Here is a 22,946-nt window from a genome sequence, read left to right on the forward strand (position 1 = left end):
CCTCCACTATGCAACAACGATTGACAAAGTACTATAATTTTGTTGATTTAAAAAAATAAATGAAAGGAAGCATTCACTTATTGTATTGCATTTTGTGCAAGATTAGAGATGTTGGTGTTTTATATTCCTCCTTTATGCATCACCATAATACATTTGTAAAAATTGCTTCATGTGACAATTAATTTATTATTAAATATTTTTACATTTTCATTACTGTAATTAATATATCTTTTTTGTCATGGGCTTTTGATGCTGAGTTTGAAATGTATTAATTTAATTAATTTCCCCTTGCAGGAATAATAAATTATATTTATCTACCTATTAAACTAAATCATCAACATGTGGTTGTTCAATAATATAACAACATAATTGCTAATATAATTACATCACCCCAAAACACAGGGATCATCATATAGACTAGAGAATGCAGCTCATAACCATGAGATCCCAATGGTGGCCAGTGAATGAGGCAACACAGGCAAAGTAGCCTCCAATTAAAAAAGATCAATTCTGTCTAATTTATACTGTCCAACCTGTATGAATTTATTGGTCTGCAAGGCCATGGCGGTTTGCATGAGGAGTTGGTTGTATTCAATGTCGTTCTTGAAAGTGGAATTGTAGATGTCGCCAAAGGGCATGTAGTCCTGCACAGAGCCAATGTGTTAAACCATCCTCTCAAAAAAACAATCATTCATCAAGAAGGTGGAGTGGAATTTAAAAAAAATAAACAACCTGCTGCGCCACCAGCGACTTGGCCGACTCGGCCAGTTTGGCGTAACTTTTGGCACATTCCATATCTAGAAGACATAAAAGGACTGTTCATGTCAATTCCGCCAGTTTCATTTAGAAACATGAAATTTAACATCAATGATTGTCTATCATGAGTAGACCAACAACAACAAAAATAATCAAAATGACATGCAATTTTAAGGTAATTTTAGACATTTCAGGTGTCCCTCAAAGGCATACTAGTCCTGTGACTTTGTCTAATTGCGACCAAAATTTGTAGGCATCCCAAGACCAACAAAAAAAGTTATAAGAACCTATTAGGGTTATTACGACAATTTCGGAGAGTCCTTCAAAGACAGGTTCATCCTGGAGATTTTGTCCAATTGCTACCAATCTGCAGCAAGTTTTTCCTTAGCAACATAAAATGCAACAGCGATGTCTATTATTAGTAGAAGCCATATCGAAAGAAGTTGTTTAATTTCCTTTTTATTTTTATTTTAGCCAATTGTTCCCAAATTCGAAGCACATTCAATAGATGCTTTCGTTTTGGCCGCGTGTGGGCGTCTTTGACTTGCCATAAAAAAAAAATAAAAAATCATCTCTAATAACTAGAGGCTGCACAAGGTCAGAGATTGGCCAAACATCTTATGTTGTAGTACTTTACGGTATGGAGCGGGCCTCACCCATGGTCACTCTTTTCTCCATCCAGGCCAGCAGGTCTTTGATGTACTTGGACCAGGCTTTGGCGTACAGCAGGGCTGACTCCACCCCACTGTCATGCTTCAGCAGTATCAGGTCCACCTCCTCCTCGCGTGACAAAGGAACATCTGGGCCTGAGGGGAATGATTAGGTATTTTTACACAAATTAAAACGGTTCCCAGGTTCTTTAATGAATGATAAGACTACACCAAAAATCGTTTGGGAAGGTTTTTGCTGTCTTTTGCCAAAATGTTAATAGTTGTTATTGGTTATAGGTAAATTCATCTTAAAGACATTTGAATCTTATACACAAGTTTTAAGACATTGTTGGGTGTTTTGAGACTGGCTAGCAATGTTTATTCATTCAAGGAAATCTTGATGAGTCAATTTTTCATGTTCTATTGGGCAGGATTATTTTGCTTAAAGAGAGTCCTCATTTTACTTTTAATTCTCATATTTCAAGCCCAGTTTTTGCAGTATAGTTGTCCTGTGTACTCAAGCTGTTGCTTAAAAATTTAGATTTCTTCGCCCAGGTAGCTACCAAGTCATGGGTATATTAGGCAGGTTAGGTTGGAACTCAACTGTAAACCGAAGACGCCGGTTATCATAATCTGACGCATGTTAAGATATACATTAAATACTGCCGGTTTATTGAGCTGTTGGCTTTGAGGTGACAGTGGTTCCGTGTAGTCTGGCTTGAAGAATCAAGCTCAGTTACAAACGTATTTTTTTTGTATTCAAATATTTACTGTAATTATGACTTAACTGCTGTTAGTGTAAGTTAGTGATATACTACGGCGCATTCCAACTTATGTGGAAGGACAGTTTACATTGTAAACTGAGGACACCGAGTAAAAACAGTTTAGTTAAATTAATGTAGTAAACACACTAATTATATTGTAGTCCCCTATGGGGAAATTCAAATCACTCTGAAATACTTTGTATTGCACACCACACATAGAATCATATCACACTCATAAGGGCATGCAAGGAGAGACTCAGACTGAAAGAGTTTCACAAAGAGGACTGCATCACTTGAGCTGGAGGGGCTTTGCTTAAGGGCAGAGCCGCCGCGCCCTATATACGCAGAGTACGCACAGTTACATAAACAAGGTTTTTTGGGGAAAAAAGTGCTTACAAAGATGAGTGGAAATAAGCAAAAGAAAACCAAGCACGTCATTCACGTTCGGCAGTAAACTCTTGGTGCGTTCAATGACCACTCACACATTTGGATAATTCAAATATACATAGAAAAAACGTATTCAATGTATCAAACAGAAATAAATACTATGTGAGTACATTGCAGGGGGTACTTGGAATCATTTTATAATTTATTTCCTAGATCAAAAATCTGTCATAGACGCACCAAAATCAGAACAGCCGCATGGGAACCTAAATTTCTAATAAAGCTCAGATTTTTTTTTTTCCGAAGCATACACATCAGCCTCAAAATATCCCACACCGATTACTTTCCAAAGGGCAATACAAATAGGGCTCCGTGGCAATGATTAAGAATTGTGATATCACAATGACATGGAGCTGGCAGCTGGCAGTATCAGCGAGTGATTAGATACAATGGAAATGTGCGTGACATCAGCCAATCAGAGCAGGTTTTCCTTCTCTTCTGCTGTTTGCAAGCTGAAGACGTTAACAGAAAGTAAAAGAAACAAGAAGTGAACAATGACCGAACGCGCAACTAAACAAGCCATGACTAGGCGTCATCTTCCCAAGATGAAACCGTTCCGACAAGATCATGTTCTTCCCCGTCGTTTTTCTGGTGCTACCTCGTGAAGTAAATGAAGACGTTGTGCAAGGTAAGTACTCAAAAACAGTTAACACAACAATCCTGTTGAATCATTAGAACAAGCTAGTGGAGCAACATGTGGAAAGCATGCACAGGCTGCCGACGTACCATTAGCAGTTTAGCCGCTACTATGTAGCCGTGCAGCTATCATCTTTTGATCACCCCAACCAGTGTGAATTATGAAAGTTTGCTGGTCTGCGAAAACTTGTTTAAACCAGTCCGTGGCGCAACAAAAAGTTGGGGTTGGGTCTTTAAGCCATGCAAACTATTATGCCCCCCACCCTGTGAAAAAAATAAATAAATAAATAAATTCAGGGGCACCATCACACTTTTAAGCTTAGGCCACCCAAAGGGATTGCTCAAGGGTACCTCAACAGTAGCCACCAAGCCAATTATCATCTCTTCAACAACTAGTTGCCCTTTTTTCACATATGGATTTGAACCTGTGCCCTCTGACTCTAAAGCCCAATTCATAAAAGACTGAGTGGCAAACTGGGTTGGACGTGATTGTGGCTTTTGCCATCAAATTAAAATGGTGGATTATCAGGTAGCCGCCAAATCATTGCTGGATAATTCTTCACATTATGTCCCTTTAAAAAATGTTAAGAGGTTGATGCTAAAACAGAAAAGACGTGGCAATGAGGAAGTGGATGCCACTGCAGGAGGATGTGAAAATGCTGGCATCTTCTAAAAAAGACAATCGACACCCCCCCACTTCTACTCGGAGCCCATGTGTTTCCCATCCGACGCAGGCCCGCTCCCGAACATGCCTCGGAATGTCAGACATTCAGGCCAGCAGGGAAAATGTGTGGTCCGGCAGAAATAACAGGGCGGGTCTCCACCTCAGGCATTCGTAAATCACGCCGAGAGCTCCTAAGTTGACAATGTTGGCCTGCCCTTGGCGAACGCGCCATAAACACTCCGTTCCACGCCCCTTGAATGATGGAACGTTGACGCCCACTCACCAGCAAGGTCGTTCTTCTCTGCTCTGTCGTCCTCTGGTTCCACGGCGAGGTTGTCAAAAGACTGCAAAAAAGGAGGACACAGCTTTACGTGACAAGAATGTAAAAGCAGACATGCAATTAACAAGCAGCTGTGCTCTCGACACCCAAATTAGAGTTTGTCTTTGAGGCTTTTTAAGTTTCCGGGATCAAAGCTTTCAAATAAAACAACAAGTAAACGGAATTTTTTTTAAATGCTTTACCCTGCTCCTTCTGGTCTGGGGGGTCCCCAACCCTGAGCCATTGTCCACATCTCCCATAAGGAAGTCAGAAACTCTGGGGAAAAAAACAACACAATTCAATATTAATAAAACTACCGTGTGTAAAATGTCAACTTACAATGACACACACAATCATTGTGATGCAACACTGGCTTGAGTGTTTGGCTTTGAGGGTAACCCCAAATTGTACACGAGCATCTAGAATAAATGGTGGACCAGTCTAGACTATTCTGAGACTGTTAGCGCTAGCTAACATTACTTCTCTTGTGTGCAAGCCTTAGTATCAGCTTCCCACCCCTCTACGACAACTTAATGACAAGTTGCTGTTTGATTTTATTCATTTAAAAACAAGGCTTAGCTTGGGTGACCGCGTCGACACAAACTGCATTTAATACAGTGGGTCAAAACAACACATTCTAAATCAATGTGATGCTACAATGGCTTGCAAAAAAAGGGCATATAATGTGATTAGCATTGCTTGAGCTTATATTTTAGTATCTTCGTGGACCAGCCTGGTGACCACTGAAATTGTATCAGCGCTAACATGACCTCTCTAACTTGTAAAAAAAAAAAAAAGGGGGGGGGGGTGCTCATACATACCAACTTTGAGGCATAAAAGTACAACGAAACAAAGTCTGCTTAGTTATGCTATCCTAGTGTTTAGCACATAAATGAATTAGTTTGGCTTAGCTCAGCTTCTGATCATCTTTCTTCAAATTGTTTAATATATTCAAAATCACGGTGACACTATGCTATATAGACAACAACATACAGTCATCGTAATTGGCAATGTTGCATCGCTTACTGTAGTAGTAGTAGTAGTATCTCCAATAATCATGGACCAGCATAGACACTGCTCATATTGTGCTAGCATTAGTGTTGCTAAGGCTACAGTGCTATTACACCATACCGATACGCAGAGACAACATTTTACATACTGCAGTATGTTCTTGTTTAGCATTTACATTTGGTTTTCTCACTTAAAAAAAGCTCGAGGTAATACTCTACTTTGACTGGCTTTTGTGTAAAACAGTCACCAGAGAACCAGGGAGTAAATTTTGCCATCTTTAGTTGATACTTCAAAGTCTTGCTACTTCCTTTACAAGTAATCAGAATTAAAACGGTGCTGCACTCACACATTGCCGAATGTGAACGCCAAGGTGTCAATGGACGCATGAATCTCGGCAAATGTGCCAACTAGGTTGTCCGGTCTGACTTCCTTGAAGTTGATGCCTGCAGAGAGAGAGAAAAGCAAAATATCACTGACCTGGTAGAGTGTGTGTTTATCAGCAACAGGTCAAAAAGCCTCGGGCTGCTTACCAGAGGTGGAAGTAAGTCTTAAGTGTCAACTCTTCACATTCAAGTTTCAAGCAAGTCAAGTCCCCACTTGGGTTAAGCAAGTCGCAAGTCAAGTCATACAATCTTGCCAACATATGAGGTGTATCAGAAAGGTTCAAGGACTGGTGTCACAAAATTATATGATGATATATTTCAAATCTGAAAAACAAAATATCCTGGAGCTTCTCTGCATTTCCATTGTCATGGATTGTTCCTTGACTTTGGGAAAAAGGGGGGGGGGGGGATCACATGCCGTCAGAATTGGGTGAGTAGGTTGGTTGCTCCAATACTCCAATGTTGTTCTTCTCAGTAGTCACGAAACATTTCTGAGACACCTACATTTGCTATTACATTTGAGTTGCAAAGTTACATGTTGACATTCTCCTTTTTTTTCAATCAAAACCATAATTGTGGAATCAAAATTCAATAGTCCTTCGATCTCCCTCCATGACACCAGCTAGCATGAGGTGGCCTCTGCATTCTGCATGACAGCATACTGGTGTGTTACCCGATTCATGGGCACCACACACACAACAATTCAACACAAGATCTGTCAAGTCAAATGTAAGTCGAGTCTTAGTAAAACCAAATTCAAGTTGCGTTGAGTCTATCATAAATTGCAGCAATCCGAAGGCCTAAAACACCTTCCACCTCCTCTGCTTTATTCCAGAAATTACACATTAAGGATCTTAAGTCAAAACAGTCACCTTCAGAAAATCTTGAATTTAAATCCAATCGAGGGTGATGTAATCCGCAATGAAAAAGTGTGAATTCTCGTCCATCCTTGGGAATTTTGCAGCAAAAAGTTGAGGAACGTCGAAGGTGAAAAATCTTCAGGAAGCACTTTCCTCAGCAAGAACACCGTTTGTGACCAAAGTGGCAGTCTGTGACGTTGGACGTAGTGTTTCCTGTCTGGGCTGTAACAGGAAACACTCGCGCACAGCTTCACTTCTGTCACTCTCTTGCTTACCTTCAAAAACTTGAACACGTAAGGCTAAGGTCCACAGTCCACTTTTTTCTTTTTTTTTGAAAGCATTTACCATTTTCGGTCCATGACGGCAAATTCCTGGGTGACAGCGCATCCCCCTACCAGCCAAAAATATCTTATTTTACATTTTGAGAAGACTCTCGAAGAGTGCTGCTGAACGCTGCTATGCAACTCTGCACTGCACTGGCTTCTTCCTCAGGACATCCTGTGGCTCTCGGAACAATAATTCCAGCGCTTGACCCCACCTCCCTCCCATCCCTCGACACTGTTGATTCACTCTCACCTAGTTTGCATCTGAAGAAGTGGAACAACAAAGTGATGTCTTCAATACTTGCATGTCTAATATTTTCCTATTTTACTTCCGTTCTATATGTTATTATTTAACACGTTGATTTAAAAAAACAATGTTACAAATAATTGAACAATTAACCTCTTCGGACCCATAGATGGTCCCAGTGGACTTGACATATTCACGTGTCTAAACCAATAAAACACATAATTTGGATGACACTTCTGGTTCATGATTGGATCTTACATAACCAATCACAATCGCAAGTTGCTTTACATAATGTCCATGTTAAAAATGTTGCATATAATTATATAAGTTTATAACACATTACAGCCATATTATGCTGGCGTCCACTAGTCTATAACAACTAAAAACATGAGATAACCAACCCAAAAACTATGTTGTTATTATGTGGGAAAACAGTAAAAATTTGCAAAAATTAATACATTTTGCCCAGCAGAAAAAATGCGGGTCTGAAGGGGCTACTTAAATCATACTGTGATTTAAAGTAATTTAAATTTGTTTAAAAAACTGTTTATTCATAAATTAAATACAAAACATTTTTAAGTGTAATTTTACAGATAAGTTAAAAATTTCAGTTGCACATCAAGAGACAATGGAGCACATTGTGAAGTGGGACAAAAAAATGGAGTGCACAACCTCTAGGAGTGCTGTTACGCCTCTATTTATTTTCACCATTAGTGAAGCATCAATTTCTCTGATCATCGATTTCGGACACTTTTGTTGCTGATTTGTCTCTATTAGCGGGAAACACACGTTATATTTATGGTATATATGTATTTATTTATATATTATTATTGATATTTAAATAACATTCTGTTTGTTTATAATTGTATAAATGGGATGGAAAACAAAAACATTTTAGGATTCATAGCATATTTCTAATTTAAAAATTCTATAAATAAAAAAAATGGGAACCTATCATTTAAAAAATGTTTAATAATTGCATTGTTAATTTGCTGTTTGATCATATTTCTTTTTTTAATATACACAAAAAATCACTCATTATAATTTCCCGTTTTAAAACAACATTAATTTATTTTTTAATTGATGCTAGTCATAATTGTGGGATTTTAAAACTAAAATGGAAATGACAATTCACCAATTAATTACAATTTATAATAGATTTAATAATATTTTTAATTAAAAATATAGTGTTCCACCACTACTTTGTGGTTTGGTTACTGCGGATTTAATGTAACATGGATTTTCATTTGTGACTATTTGTGACATTTGTAACCCAGTTTCTGGTTAAAGTAAACCATTTAAGATTAGAGAGAACAACTTTAATGTAGTAATTCACCCAAGGTTTTGTCCTCCTCCTCCTCCTCCTCCTCGTGCTGCCAGGGTGCAGAGGGTGCATGTGCTCACATTAGCTTATGAACATAACCTATAATCATCAGATTGGTTGTTTTTCTACATTTGGCATTTTAAATGTTAAATTTATTAAGTGTTTAGAAGGGTGAGAGCCACGTGGTAGAGTTCGTAATGGTTTAATAGAGGCGTAAATTCCCCCAAAATAAAAAAAATAAAAATATATATATAAAACATTGCGACGGGGACTTGGAACATATTATCAATGAAAAGTGAGGGAACACTGGTATTATTAACACTTCGTTTAAAAAAAGCATTGCTCAAATATAATTTCAAATGATTTTTTTTTAAAGAATAACATCTTTATAACAACAAAGATGAAATACTGTACAATAAAGAATTAATAGGTTTAAAAAAAAAATAACTCACACAACATCATGTCTCATTCAAGTGACACATGGTAACAACAAAAATGCAAGTGCATAACACTTTTGGTGGACAACAGGGAGGAATCTATTTCTTTTCCCACTTTTATCGACTATTTTCCCTAAAAGTGTGAAATGCCACTCTCATGCAGCGGCTCCAAGACGAGTTTGCCCTTGACATTTTCGCACGTGTGGAAGAAAAGTGCCTTTGGGAGTCGTTCAGAACAATGAAGCAGAGAGCGGCACACGTCAACGCTCGGTGTCAGCGGCGTCTGTAAACGGGTTGGGCGAGCGTGTGTTGCAGTGTTTGTCTAAGTGTGCGCTGCTGGCGGGCTTCCAGACGCCGCAGGTGTCGCGACAAACGTGGTGAGGAGACAGTGAGGCCTGTTATCATGCGAGCGTCGCGCTCCTCGTCGCTTACTCATCAGTGCTCATAAACGCTCCTCTTCAAGATTGTAAGAAACCGTTTTAAACAATCAGAAAGCTTGAAGAAAGTCATTTTCGGAAAAGGCACGTGAAGAGAAGAACAGCACGAGTTGACTTGATATGATTATTTAATGCTATGTTGGACTGGACATCACCGACATATCACGTCGCCCTTGTGTTCGCATGCTGCTGTGTCCCCCTTTATGTGGGGATTGCACCTGCGCGGAAGCAACATACGGGAATAATTGACTGCTTTAACGTCTTGTTACTGACGGCCTCTAACGAAACAAACGAAAGGCATTTTGCAAATGTGGACGGACGCTGGCTGCCTCTCACGCCTTCTTAGCATCAGAAGAAAGAGAGTAGTGAGGAAAGAGAGTAGTTTGCAAACGTAGATACTGGCAGACCTTAGAGATCAACTAGCTTAACATTAGTGAGGACGACGTTACAACAAGCTAGTTCTTAACGTGGGTACCAAACCCAACTCGTTGTGGAAGTAAGTGTATCCTCTTGCCTCTATATCTTTGACACACTGCGTGCACAGTTCATGTGATCGCGTGCTCCAATAATTGATGGGACAAAACAACATCCTGGGTTCTCCAGTCAGCCAGGGTACACGACGCGGGATCCTGTTGCTTAAAGTAACGTGCCGGTTATTTCCGGGATGGTACACTGCGTCAACGGCCAGTGTAGGTTTCCACAACTAAACTATGTTTGAATAAGTGAATATGTCTTAGTAAACGTATTAAGATAAAGCGCTATTTAGGTGCACTCCATAGCAATTAATATTTTGATCAAATTGGATTTTTCATATGTTGGACTGTGAGGCATTTTTGGGGGAAAAGTACAATAAGTAAGCGATTCGAGTTTTTTCAGGACTCGGTCGTTGACGTGAACGAGAATCTTGAGTGCTGATGATGGCCCTGAGTCCAAGCACTAGTCCAGGCACTAAATTTAAATTAAAAAACATCTTCCAAAAAAAGTCAAATTCGACCTTATAATATAATAACTTCTTTAGTTCTCAAGAACTATTTTGCTTTTGAATTAACGTTTTTAACGTTTGATCTGCTGCATATGTCATCTCAGCATCATTGAAAATGAGGGCTTGCCCTCAATGACCTCTTGACATTTAAATAAAGGTTTGAAAGTAAAATGGTTATGAAAGAAAAAAACGTTTCTCCTCAAGAGAAAATGGAACATTCTATAATGACATAGAAATGAGACAAGCTCCCCACACCCCCAGCCCCAAAATGCTATTTTCGCCATCTAGATGCATTTGGACACAGCCTAACTGTTCTCTTGAAAAGCAGATCGTTAATTAACAGTCAGCATTCATCAGTTTGATGCTCTATAAATAATGTAAGCATCATTTACAGTTCAGTAATAATTTGCTTGGATTGGTGCCATGTTTCCAGCGTGATTGAAGTGCAATGGACCATGCTGTTTCCTTTTTGGCATTGTATACATGCATACTCTGGCACTGGGTCAGGCCTCGGAGCTTTCAAATAGAACAGGTGAGCGTGCGGTGACATTTCTAGGCCAGGTGTCGTGTTAGCAGCATGCTAGGTTAGCCACCGCTTACCTTTCACCTTGGCAATGAGCGTGCCCGCTTTGCCCAGGATGTCCACCGAGTTGAGGGCCTGGTGTTTGGCGATGACGGCCTTGAGGACGCGCAGCAGCTCGGCCAGACGCTCCTGGACCACCTGCTGGAGAGTGTCCGAGCCTTCTGGGGAGGAGAGGAGGACGCACAAAAGTGTGGTTGGTTCAGTAGCTAGGTACAAAGTCGCAGTCACACTCATTCTTGACATTCTTTTGGTCTTTGCAACAACAACAAAAATCACTTGGCACATGCTTATCTCACTTTAAAACACACTACAGACGTGGACGTTTTGCTTCTGGGGCCCTAAAACCTTTTTAATTGGCCTTGTACACAACATTGTGGAGTGGCCACGTCACAATGTACTAGACACCATGTCATCTCCACATAAGATAAAATGATCTAATATGGAGGATGCAGATTTGGTCAAGCAAAATAGGTCGAACCCAGAACATAAACAAGGACGCACACAACATTGCGGCGTTCCCTAGTGTCAAGGTCTACTAGAACACTAATTGTTGTCAAATAAGTTGTCAATGCAAGGCCATCTATTATGAAGTGGGAACATTTGGCAGAACAAGTCACCCTAAAACAATCATTGAGACACGTAACATTTTGGAGTGACAAATGTGTCAGAATTTACAATAATGCTACACAATACAAATTGTAAAATACCATGTTTCCACACAATGCAAGAACAGGCAGACTGAACACATAAATAAACAAATAAACTCAGACGCGCACAATATTGTGGAGTGATCACGTCAGACAAGCAAAATGCTAAGATCATCTATTACGAGGAGGCGGACTGGGCAGAATAAGTAAGTCACACTGGAACATATCATGGATCCACACAACATTGTGGAGTGTCCAATGCTAAATCGTATTGGTCACTTAAGATGTCTGCATATAATACAATATGATCTGCTATGAAGGAGATAGACTGGGCAGAGAATTGAAGTCGCCCTGAAACAAACATGGACTAGATAAATACAACAAAGTGGAGTGACCAAAATGAGTCAGTCTACTAGTACGCTAATCATCGTAAAAGATGTCTCCACGTAATGCAAAATTATTTATTACAGAAGACGTAGACTGGGCACAACAACAACAAAAGTGACAGAACATAAACAAAACATGGACGCACACAACATTGTGGAGCAACCACATGCCAGTCTACTATAAATGCTAATGGAAAGCTAAAGATGTTGTCTCCACATAACACAAGATCATCTATTATAGAGGAGGCAGACTGAGTGGGACTAATGGAAGATAAACAAACATGAAGGTATGCAACAATGAGGCGGGACGACGTCTCAGAGATGACTGAACCACTAATTGCTGTAAAAAAGATGACAGGTCTGTATAGTTCAAGGTAATCTATTATGGAGGAGGCAGAGTGGACAGAATAAATAAGGCAAAACATTTTTTTTTTATCTTTTCATATAAACAAAATGGATGAATTGGTCAAACAATAATCCTCCTTTAAAAGAGAACAAAAGAACATCATTATTTCCAAGATCTCCACACTTTAATAAGCCACTGTTTGCATGCTCCGTAGGTGCTGCTGTTTTGGTTAGCATAGACTCAGCCGTCAACAGTGGAGAAACAGCCGACAGTAGATGAAACGGGCGTGGGAGGCGCAGTAATGAGGGGCTGTGGAAGCAAAACAGGGCCCCTACCAACCATGCAATCACACATATGGGAAAAGACAGAAAAGAGGGGGAGGAAGGGTGGAACTGAGACAGGAGGCTTTCTGAAATAGAACAACAAAACAGGAAACAAACAAAAAGTGAATGTTTGGAAGACAACACTTGTGGTTGGCTGAGATGCAGTGAGGAAAGAACAGTGACATGTTGCATCACGACGCACACGGTGATGAAACACCTGCCAACGGAAGAGGCTTGTGTGACAGGAAGCTTCGGTGGTCGCGGGTGAGGCACCTAACAACTCGCTTAATCCTCTGCACAATATTGTGGCTCTTACGGTGACACGTACATGCAAACAAGGCATATTTGGGGATTAGACAGGCACTGTTACGGCCACCTGTTAAATACAAAACATATCCTGTATTGAATTAAACACTAACCAAGACCACAATTTCTGGATTGTGGACGGACGGACACAGATGGATGATCGCTTGCTTGATTGATTGATTGATTGATTGACTGACTGACTAACTGAGACAGACACAGACAGACATTCTTTTAGAATACGTGCTGCAAAAGAAAAAACAAAACAAAGAAGAGGCCAAATCTTTTGATGCAGTGTGAACAACATGACAGTACTGCAATCAGACAATGACAAACGATAGCATCATTTATCACTTTAAAGGCCGGTCGCACCTTTCTCGGCGTTACTAGCACCTTTTACGGATAAAGTAGGTGAACGATGTCACGTCTTGGCAATGCGCAACAGGTAACATCATGTCTGTCGTGTTTGTGTGTGTGTGTGTGTGTGTGTGTGTGTGTCTGCGATATGGGGGGAAGAGAGGTGGGCAGGAGAGTCATCTGGTTTTCATCAAGGCGAGATGAGAAGCTGGATTTATTGGAACGCTGAAGGAATTACAGGGGGGAGTGAAAATGAGAGGTTGTGTGTTTTTCTCAGCCCTTCACTCGACGTGACACACGCACTCACACACACGCACCGCCATGCGCACAAGCATACACGCACACATATATCAACACACACGCACGCATACACATACACAGCTGGAGTAAGAATCCTCCAACTTCTCCATAGATTTCAACGGTGCCTTTAAACGGTTCCTTTCCACCTCTAGAAACGTTTATCCAAGAGCTTTAGGTGTTTCGACCACGGGAACTTTCATCTAAATTTAGGTTCCGGTGCCCCAAAAAAAGCCCCTGCTCCATGGTAATTACTTTTTGGAGCATGGACTGCAGAAGCGATATAACCTGATTAGAACATTTTACGGATTACTAAGTAGGCCTACTAAGTGCTAAGAACTAATAGTTCCAAGAGCCAGAGCTGCTTCACTTGAAGGCTGAAAGAAGGCCAAGCTGGGGAGGTAGTAGTCTCTAGAGGTCCAGGAACTTCTAGTAGTGGTGTGACTGTAGTTGTATATATATGTATATATATATGTATATATATATATATATATATACTAAGATCAAAAAAAAAAAAAAAGAAGTGGGATTTGGGGATTTTACGTATGAAAAGCATCTTAAATTTAGCCCTACAGTCAAAAGGCAGCCCTGCATGAGTACACTACTCTTAAGAGCTCCATGGAACCTTTTAGTTGCAGTAACTATAAGCACCAAGATCTAAAAGTTATTATTAGAACCTAAGGTGAAAATGTGGCCTGGGCCCATTAGATGAACCTTCTGGGGTCAACTCAAGTAGGGTCCAGAAACCTTTGGGGTGGGGAGGTGACTGTAATTCCAAAAATGTCAAATACAAAGATTTCAAAGTTACTGGAACTTAAGGTGGCAAAGCCTGAATTTAGTTCTGGGACTAAATGTCCATACAACAGGGGATTATTACTCTCAGAAATTCAGAAACGTTTGGGTTGGGATCTGTATCCAGGACTACAGGATCTTGAAGTGCAGATGCATAATCAACAACCTTAGGAGAGAGGAGATGCTTGTCATCAAAATAAATCCCTGATCGGTGGTTAGTACATTTGCGAGTTTCCAGAACCTTTGCGACAAAAAACGCAGGGTTGATCAAATCAGATTGCAGCCTTGTGGTTCCTAGAGTTACAATTACAAAGACCTAAACATTAATTATCAAGTTATTTTTATTTATTTATTTACTGTTTGTAATTTATTTCAGCAAAATGTTTGCATGTAGGGAGCAGCAGCCTTGGCTCTATAGCTACATCGGCACGTGACTGGGCGGGGTGACTAGTGGAAATGTGAAAAAGATGTGTCCATTACACTTTTGCAATATACTTCCATATCCCATATCGACAGGTCTCAAAAACCAACCCATAAAGGTGGTGTAAAAAAAAAAGTCACGATATTTGACAGACTGTTTCCATTACCAGTTTGCTAATGCGCATTTGCATTTTGCGCCTTTCTGAGGGCAATGGAAACTCAGCTACCCATCATCGGCTTCCCAACATCACAGAACAAAATCTCACAGGAGAGATGTGAGGCTCACCTGCTCACCACGAGAACCCCCCCCCCCCAGCACCCCACCACCACCCCTACGCACCCATGCCTGGAGAGTTGCTCTTTGAAGTACCCCCACCCCCCACTACTTAAAGTCAACAACAATGGACCCTCATTAAAGTGCTCACCCTCTTTCCCTTTCGGGTATGTTTAGCTCGCCGGTGCTTGAAGCGCTTTGACAATCAAAGGAGAAGCAAGAAGCGCACACTGGGTTAGCTTGACGCCAGAGCCCGCCCCCTCTCGATTCGCTGAATGCAAACGAATTACCATCCCAAACACTTGTTTCCTTACTCGGAAGGTTTGAAATTGATCTATTTGTTCACCAGTCACGTATAAAGAAATCACTGTATAATGGAAGGCATACCACTTCATTAAAGTAAAACTATTCCCCGTTTTGTAAATTTGCTTGACAGACGTGATGCAATTAATAAAAATTAGGAAGCGGGGTATGATGGTGGTTGAGTTTGGCAGAAAGTTGACTTCTGAAGCTTAGACTTAGACTTAGCTGAAGCACCAGCTTTCACTCACTACAACTTTCGCCAGAGGTGGCAAATCTAGGTCCAGAAAGTAAAAACCCTGCCACAGTTTGGCTTTAGCCCCTGGTGCTAGCTATCTACCTAGCTCCCTAGCAGATAAATGAACACCATGAGAGCTAGCTAGATAGCGCCTTGGACTAAAGCCAAACTGTGGCAGGGTTTTTACTTTCTGGACCTGGATTTGCCACCTTTGAATTTTGCTCACCTCAAACTAGCCTATCCCATTGCAAACTCACAACAAAACAACAGCACCCCAAATTTTTTTTGATATAACTTTGTCTAATTCTTAGCCCACTACTTCAATATTAATCAGAGTTCTGTGTTGGGGTTTAGTACCCCTTTCTGAGCAACAAAAATAAAAAATATATTGTTAATGACATGTAACCATGTGCCAATCAAAAGTAAGTGCAATAGCCTCGTCTATTAGCTCCGTGTCCAATTGGACTACTTAGATCACTGACCACCCCCACACTCCCCCCACACCACAACCATCCACAATGACAGAAAAACACATGGAAAAAGCATGAGTGTTTACAAAACAGAAAGGGGAATGAAGCTGTGAGCTCCGATCTCAAGTGACAGCTCACACTGACCGCTCGCTATTGTTTGCGCGGGAGGCTGCGTGCTCACAGCGGTGTGTGACAGCACAGAGAAAGCCGGCCAGAATCAGCCATGAGTGCTTTTGTCACAACAATGGCATAAAAAAAAAAGAGGCCTGGAAATGCGCTGCCTGATTGCGGTGATGGTGGCTGAGGAGGTGGTGATGGTGGTGGTGGGGGAGGGGGGGTGCCATTGTTTTTGGTAGAGATAACAGTGGTCAGGGCCTGCATTGTGGAAAGGAAGAGACACCCCCACCCAAGCACTCATCAGTCACCCCCACCGTCCACTGCCTCGTTTCCCCTTGCCATGATGAGCCCATATCCCACCCCCACTTATAGGAAAATACACACACCAAACAAATATGACCACTATGCCACATTGGCATGGAAAAGGAGTGCAGAATATTGCGCTACAAAATTTGGATTTGCCGGAGTTTTTTCACTGAACATATTAATAAGTAAGGGACAGGATGTGTTACTCTTGTACATATACTCCAGGGATGGACAACTGCGGCCCCTGATCAAATTCTGGATGAATACCTGATGAATTACGCCAACCCCCACCCCCTCTTTTTTGTTGTTGTTTTACCAATCTTAAAAAAAAAATCACAAAATGCTGATTCACATCCAGTAGCACTGAAAGAAAAGTTTTAATGTGCAGTAAATGTGATTTATGTGTTTATGTTTGAGATTATTTCTCAGTTTGGAAAATTAAACATACCCCCACCAAAATGACCCAGAGAAATTATTGCTGTTACTGAAAAACAAACTTAACATGAGTGCTTAGAAAAAACAATGCAGGCCTACATTTGGTGTGGGGGGTCCTCGGCATAGGGGGAGGTCAATCTAATCCAAAGCTTCAGGTGGCCTGACAAAGGTTATAACCCCCCCACCCCAAGCCCCTGTCTCTCTGGCTGATAACAACCGGCAATCAGCGAGCCTGTCTGGACACGAGATGAGCTTCACGCAAAACAAGCCACAGCAGCTCCAGTGAGAAAAGCGCCCTGGAGAAAAATGACTGTGTGATTTTTGCTGAGAGGTTTGATTCCTTCCTCAAGGATTCAAGCACAGTGACGCATGTTGACACAGTCCACCTGACTCAAGTTGCACTCTCAATCATTCACTTTGAGTCATTCCTACAGAGAAACGTCAGCTAAATGGCATTTTACAACAAAAAAGGGGTCTGATACAGCAAACACATGTAACAAATTTACATTGCCAGGACACATGCAACGTGATCTGTATCTGGTGGAATTGATTTGTCAGGATTCTGTCAGCAAACACGACTTACACCCCCCTCATCCCTTCGTCCAAACAATTTTGGCCTCCGCTGCCTGGAGTTTTGCATGCCTTGTTTGGAGGCTGAGCAGGGGCCACAGACGTTGCCCAGACAGTAAACAGCAGACGCGCCATAAACAGCTACCTGCTTGAGAGCAGGGGGGTAAGCGGGGGGCACTGTGTGAGGTCCGGCCTCTGCCTTGGGTCTCTTGACACAGCACCAAAGCAAAATCCTCCAATCAACAATCAATTGGTAAGCTGCGAAGATCCAAAGTCAGAGTTGCACACCTTTTACAACTGATTTTATTGTGTTTCCACAAGCCCCTTTCACGCTGCTCATTATTACCAATGCTACGACAAAAATACGCAGTGTGAAAGGATGAGGCTGTAACGGCAGGAAAATACGTATCGATGGTCTACATCAAAAGCACAAAGACAGAATTTTCTCTTCCCAGTACGAAAGACTGAATGATGGCTACATAAAGGGGAATATCAAAAACCCGGAACCGGCGTGTACGGTGTCGGTGTAACGCCTGGTATGCATTTAATTGTAGTTCCCTAATCTCCCTTACACATCGTTCCTGTTTTTTCCTGTGTGAGTGGTCTAAGTCAAACGTACCGACACAGAATTTCCCAGCTTCCAAGGTAATATCATCGATGGAATGACAGCCGCGTAAGAAGGAATATCAGAAAACCGGTACAAGAATACAAATGCCCTGGTATGTACGCTATGTATTTTTTTTATTACCATTAGCCTATGTCTCTGGGCTGGAATATTAGAACGCTTGGAACTCCTTGTCCATTATTTAATGCATATGCATCGGCCCCTTTAAAATACCCCCATCTTTTTTTCTATGTTTGTGTCAAAGGTCCCAAAACAGTATTTCCCAACTTCTGAGGTAGTATCAGAGGCTGCAGGACGGCAGTCTGAAAAGGAATATCGGAAAGCCGAGGAAGTTAAACACCTGCATTTTGTTACGTTTCTGTTTTCCTACTCTTTCTTTTGCCTGAGATGGTGGTATGTTAAAGAATAGTATGGAAGAAGTAGCGTCAGCGGCAGAATGACGGCTGTGTGAAAGAGAATATCGGAAAGCCTTTAAAATGTTATCGCATGCATATTTTTTTGCACACCATACCAAATGCTGATGCTGTCCATTAGGAGCAGGCTCAGTGTGAGTGATCTCCATTGCAATCTGTATGCTATGCCAGACCCTGAAAGTATGGCAACTATGAGAATGTGTCCTGGAGATGACTTTTGCTACAACAACAAGGTGACGCACAGAGCTGCAAAAAAAAAAAAAAAAAACTGGTCCCAGGTTGTAAATTTCTCGCCTCTCCTTCACCGCGACCAATCTACTACACAAACATCCCCCCTGGCCCATAACCATAAATAACCACCCCAGGAAACACGGTGCAACCAAGAGCTCGCACAAAAACATCCTTCACGTGGCATCACGGGGAGGGCCGAGTTACAGCCCCCCGACAAATCCCACTCTTTTCTTTCTCCCGGCCCATTAAGCCATTATGTCGTTAGGACGGCTTTCGATTGAAGGCGCCACCCGCGAGCCGCCACTTGAGCTGGCCTGGCACACTTGGGCAGGTATTCACGCTGATTGCTCGCGATTTATGGCCAATAAAGAGGGACGTAACTGGAGACAAAACCTTTTTCATTTAAAAAAAGAGAAAGAAAAATAATTCCATCCATTTTCTAAACCGCTAGTTGGTTTCAAGTCATGGAAGTCAGTTGCCCCTCTCACACTTGCTGTCAGTATCAAAGGTTTGTCCCAGAATGGCGCGTTGATTTCCTTGTCATTACCTTTCATATAGAAGGAAAGTTTTTGTTGTGAAAATGGTAATATGCCGGGTTGACCCTGGGAAAATTTGGGGCCTTCTACAAGAATTGTCGTCGTGATATTTTACAAAAGAGAAAATTACCGCACGTTTGAGTCCCGTGGACGTGCGGTGCGAAAAGCACTACAAGTGGATTTCCGCTTGCGTTACGGCTCTGATAGATCAATGCCAGGTCATGTTCACCTTTACTTGTTCTGTTTTTGTACCTTTTACACAGAACTGCAATCTGTCAAAAAGATTGTGGTGTGAAATTAGCTATAGGCAAAGTCCCACCTGATTTATAGCTCTGATGCTGCTACCCACAAAGACGATAACCAGGTTGACACTACCCCCAAATCTAGGAAATTGCCATAATTCCGTGACTGTACCATTCACACAAAACAGAAACCCGATAAGAGTTGTGTACAAGGTGCAGCATCCCACTTGTGTTACGCCACAAATACTACGCTCTATTACTGTATTCAAGGATCTTTTGTCGCTGTGCCTTCCGGGTGGATTATCTTAACGATTGATTCTCGATCCTGTCAATCATTCTAACGTAACAACGTTGTGCGTGCTCGTTCCTAGCTGCGTATGCACACTTCGAGTGTTTGTAGCATGTAGCCGCTGAGCTTCGGAATCAACCATTCATCGCTGTAGCACCACCGATCCCACCGCATACTTTGAAAATGGCTGACAGCCGCAAGAGGACATCAGTCTATGAAGCGAGGCCAGCTGCAGAGACTGATGAAGATGAAGATGAGTTTACACGTTCCGACATTTGATAGGTGTTTCCCCCGGACGAGCAGGAGAGCTGGTAGGATGGTCTTCCGCATGCGCATTTAAAAAAAAAAAGTGACATACGGACGTTTGGCTTCTACTTTTCAAGAAAATCCTTGGAAAATCCACCTTTAATGCAACGACGACAGCTTTCACAGGCAGATGGCGTGAAAGGGGCTGCAGTGACGCGACGACGGCATGCAGCATTGTGAAATACAACAATGCAGTTTGACTGGAATACAGTACGATCTTATCAGCATGTTGCGATGACACTCTGGCAAACACTTTTCTTTGCAGAATGAGGCTAGAGTCAGTGCTATATTTGACACCGTAGTAAAATATTTCAACCGCAGTCAGACAGTTGGAAAGGCTCTGAAAATAAAAATGCCTGACGTTCTTGGGCAAAGAAAGACAAGTTTTCTAAGGACGCCTTGAAGGCGACGTCCAGTAAAATAGGCCACTGATGCGTTGAGTGGGTCCTCCGAGCAAAATGTAGCTGGCTGGCCATGGGTTTAACTTATTCCAGGGAGGGGAGGCTTTTTCCACGTCAGCGTGGCTCACAGCTACCCTAGCTGCTCTATTGAAGGCACTGCACGGCCACAAGTGAACATTTGTTCTAAAGGAATGCCGAGTATGCGAGAGAGTGGGGGGTTGGGGGTGGGTCGGCTCAAGCCAGTACGTCGACGACGGCTTCTTTATTCTTTTTTTTTTTTTTTTTTTTTTAAATCACCTCCCACCCGATTAAAAGCATTAGCTAAGGCAGGACGGGACATATGGACATAGAATGACAAGCAGATGCTAAGAATGTCAACAAGGAGACAAAGCTTTGTGACACCCCTAGCACATAATGCAACAAGTGCATTTATGCAATGTTGAATTAAAAAGTTGCTTGAAAGTACATTTACTACAACTAGCTAGAACCAAAACTTAATTCAAAACCAGAACCAGAACTGCCATGGGAACTAAGAGCAGAGCCAGAACAGCTAGATGAACCACAAGAACTAGAAGCAGAAGTAGATTGTAAACCAAATTAAAACCAGAAGTACATCTGTAACCAAAACTAAAGTCAAAACCAGAACCAGAAATACAATGACTAAGTTTACATGCAGACAATAACCCTTTTAAAACCTGAATATTGGAATAGTCGGGTTTTGTAAAGCCATGTAAACATGCGCAAAAACCCGAATAAGAGTCCTGGGTTACTACTTTCATAACCGCAATTCTTGCTCATATAAACGCATTTGGAATATCTCGATCGATCAAGGCTATGTTTTTCGCTGTGCGCATGCTCGCTATTTTCTTCTTTGTCTTGTTTTCTTCTTCATCTTGGCTTATCTGATTCGCAAGACATCTTGGTCTATGTAGTCACGACTTGTATGAGCAGCTCCGTCCTACTTGCTAAAGGAGCCTCCCTAGAATACATGGATTTCTCCACTGCGTTTTCACATTACTTTGTGTCTCTACGGCGAAAACGCCACAGTTTGTGCCTATTCCTATTGACACATACAGTAAATACAAGTATATAAGTCCGTGCTTCTTTTGTGTAACCCACCGGAAATACTCAAGCCGTTGTCAACAAACATGATGCTTGCAGTTCTTGAGCGAGAAGGAAACCGACTATATTTAGCGCAGTGAGTGACATAAATATAATGTCTTTTATTGAACTTATAGTAAGTTAAAAGCGGAAATGACGTTATTTACGTAATTACGTTGTCCGCGCGACGCGGTCTGAATAGGTTATTCAATCGAGCACAAATGAGCATGTAAACGGGAGTAGCTCTTTCCGCCACGCATATAAACGATATAAACGTGTTACCTTGGTTGTTTCAGAAACCGGAATTCTGACCTTAACCCGAATATTGACTGCATGTAAAGGTAGTCACTGACTACCAGAACTAGGGCTGGACAATTATGGGAAAAATAATAATCACGATTGTTTTGATTGAAAAGGAGATTGAAATCACAATTAATAAAATTATTATTCATAGGTGCTAATTACTTGCTAGGTGCATTGTATAGTCCAGAACCACACCAGAACATTACTGAAATAATAACTGCAATTAGTATCAGAACCAGAAAAACACTACAATTTAAAAAAAAAAAGGGAACAATTTGCATAACTACAACTAGTACCTGGATTAGAACTAGACCTAGTACCCGTACCAAAAAAAAAAAAAAAACTGCAATCAGAGGGAGCACCAGAAGCAGAACTAGAACACAAACGCTGCAACTGCAACTTGGACAAAAACTAGAACTTGATTAAGAACCGAAACCACAACCCCAAGAACTAGTAGCACAATTGGAACTACAATACAACAAAGTTCAAAACCGAAACTAGATGCAGAAAAGCAGCTATTATCTGCACCACTAGACCTTAGTAGCATGGATGGATGGATGGAATAACGATCAAAAGCATCACTACCAGAACTATAACCAAAACTGCAAATACAACTGGTGGAAGCACTAAGACTAGCTCCGGAACCCAAACCACAAGTACCTCGATAACTACTAACAGAATCATAATTATACCATCCCAAAAAAAAACTACAACTAGTAACCAGTACAAGACTAAAACTAAAATCAAAACCAGACTAGAAGCTAGGGCCCAACCCAAATGGATTTTTCTTTTAATTATAGTGATATTTGGCAGAAAAATATGCTGATAACTAATTAGTTGGCTGGTTATTTAAAAAAACAACAACACACAATTAATACAATAACTTGTGGGTTGTTGTTTTTTTTTCCCTTATAGCTTACAAAAAAGATATGAATTACAGGCCAAAGTTAGAACATTTGATTGTTTTCCAATACTTTCCTTCAGTACATACTACTCAGAGAAGAATTTTCAGGTGCAAAAACGTGCAGAAAAGCATGACCTGGCAATTAGTTTTAGGCCATAAATGTGTGCGGTACATAAGCAACATAATGAGTGACA

The 22,946-nt window shown here is 41.2% G+C and overlaps 1 protein-coding gene across 3 annotated transcripts in view; it reads right to left on the reverse strand.

The window, feature by feature from the left end:
• LOC144044151 (rho GTPase-activating protein 29-like) overlaps positions 1–22,946 on the reverse strand; it is a 40,081-nt gene that overhangs the window by 12,351 nt on the left and 4,784 nt on the right. The window contains exons 3-9 of one of the 3 annotated variants that reach the window (XM_077558383.1): positions 10,838–10,978; positions 5,591–5,687; positions 4,437–4,509; positions 4,198–4,258; positions 1,413–1,562; positions 733–797; positions 534–644 (exon numbers count right to left, since the gene is read on the reverse strand). In XM_077558383.1, the coding sequence (XP_077414509.1) occupies positions 534–644; positions 733–797; positions 1,413–1,562; positions 4,198–4,258; positions 4,437–4,509; positions 5,591–5,687; positions 10,838–10,978 (698 nt within the window). Of the gene's footprint in view, positions 1–533; positions 645–732; positions 798–1,412; positions 1,563–4,197; positions 4,259–4,436; positions 4,510–5,590; positions 5,688–6,499; positions 6,989–10,837; positions 10,982–22,946 lie in introns of those variants that run through there. The other 2 variants (XM_077558382.1, XM_077558384.1) reach the window with 2 other exon arrangements.

The sequence above is a fragment of the Vanacampus margaritifer genome, chromosome 2 (genome assembly GCF_051991255.1).
Source record: "Vanacampus margaritifer isolate UIUO_Vmar chromosome 2, RoL_Vmar_1.0, whole genome shotgun sequence".
NCBI classification, from domain to species: Eukaryota; Metazoa; Chordata; class Actinopteri; order Syngnathiformes; family Syngnathidae; genus Vanacampus; species Vanacampus margaritifer.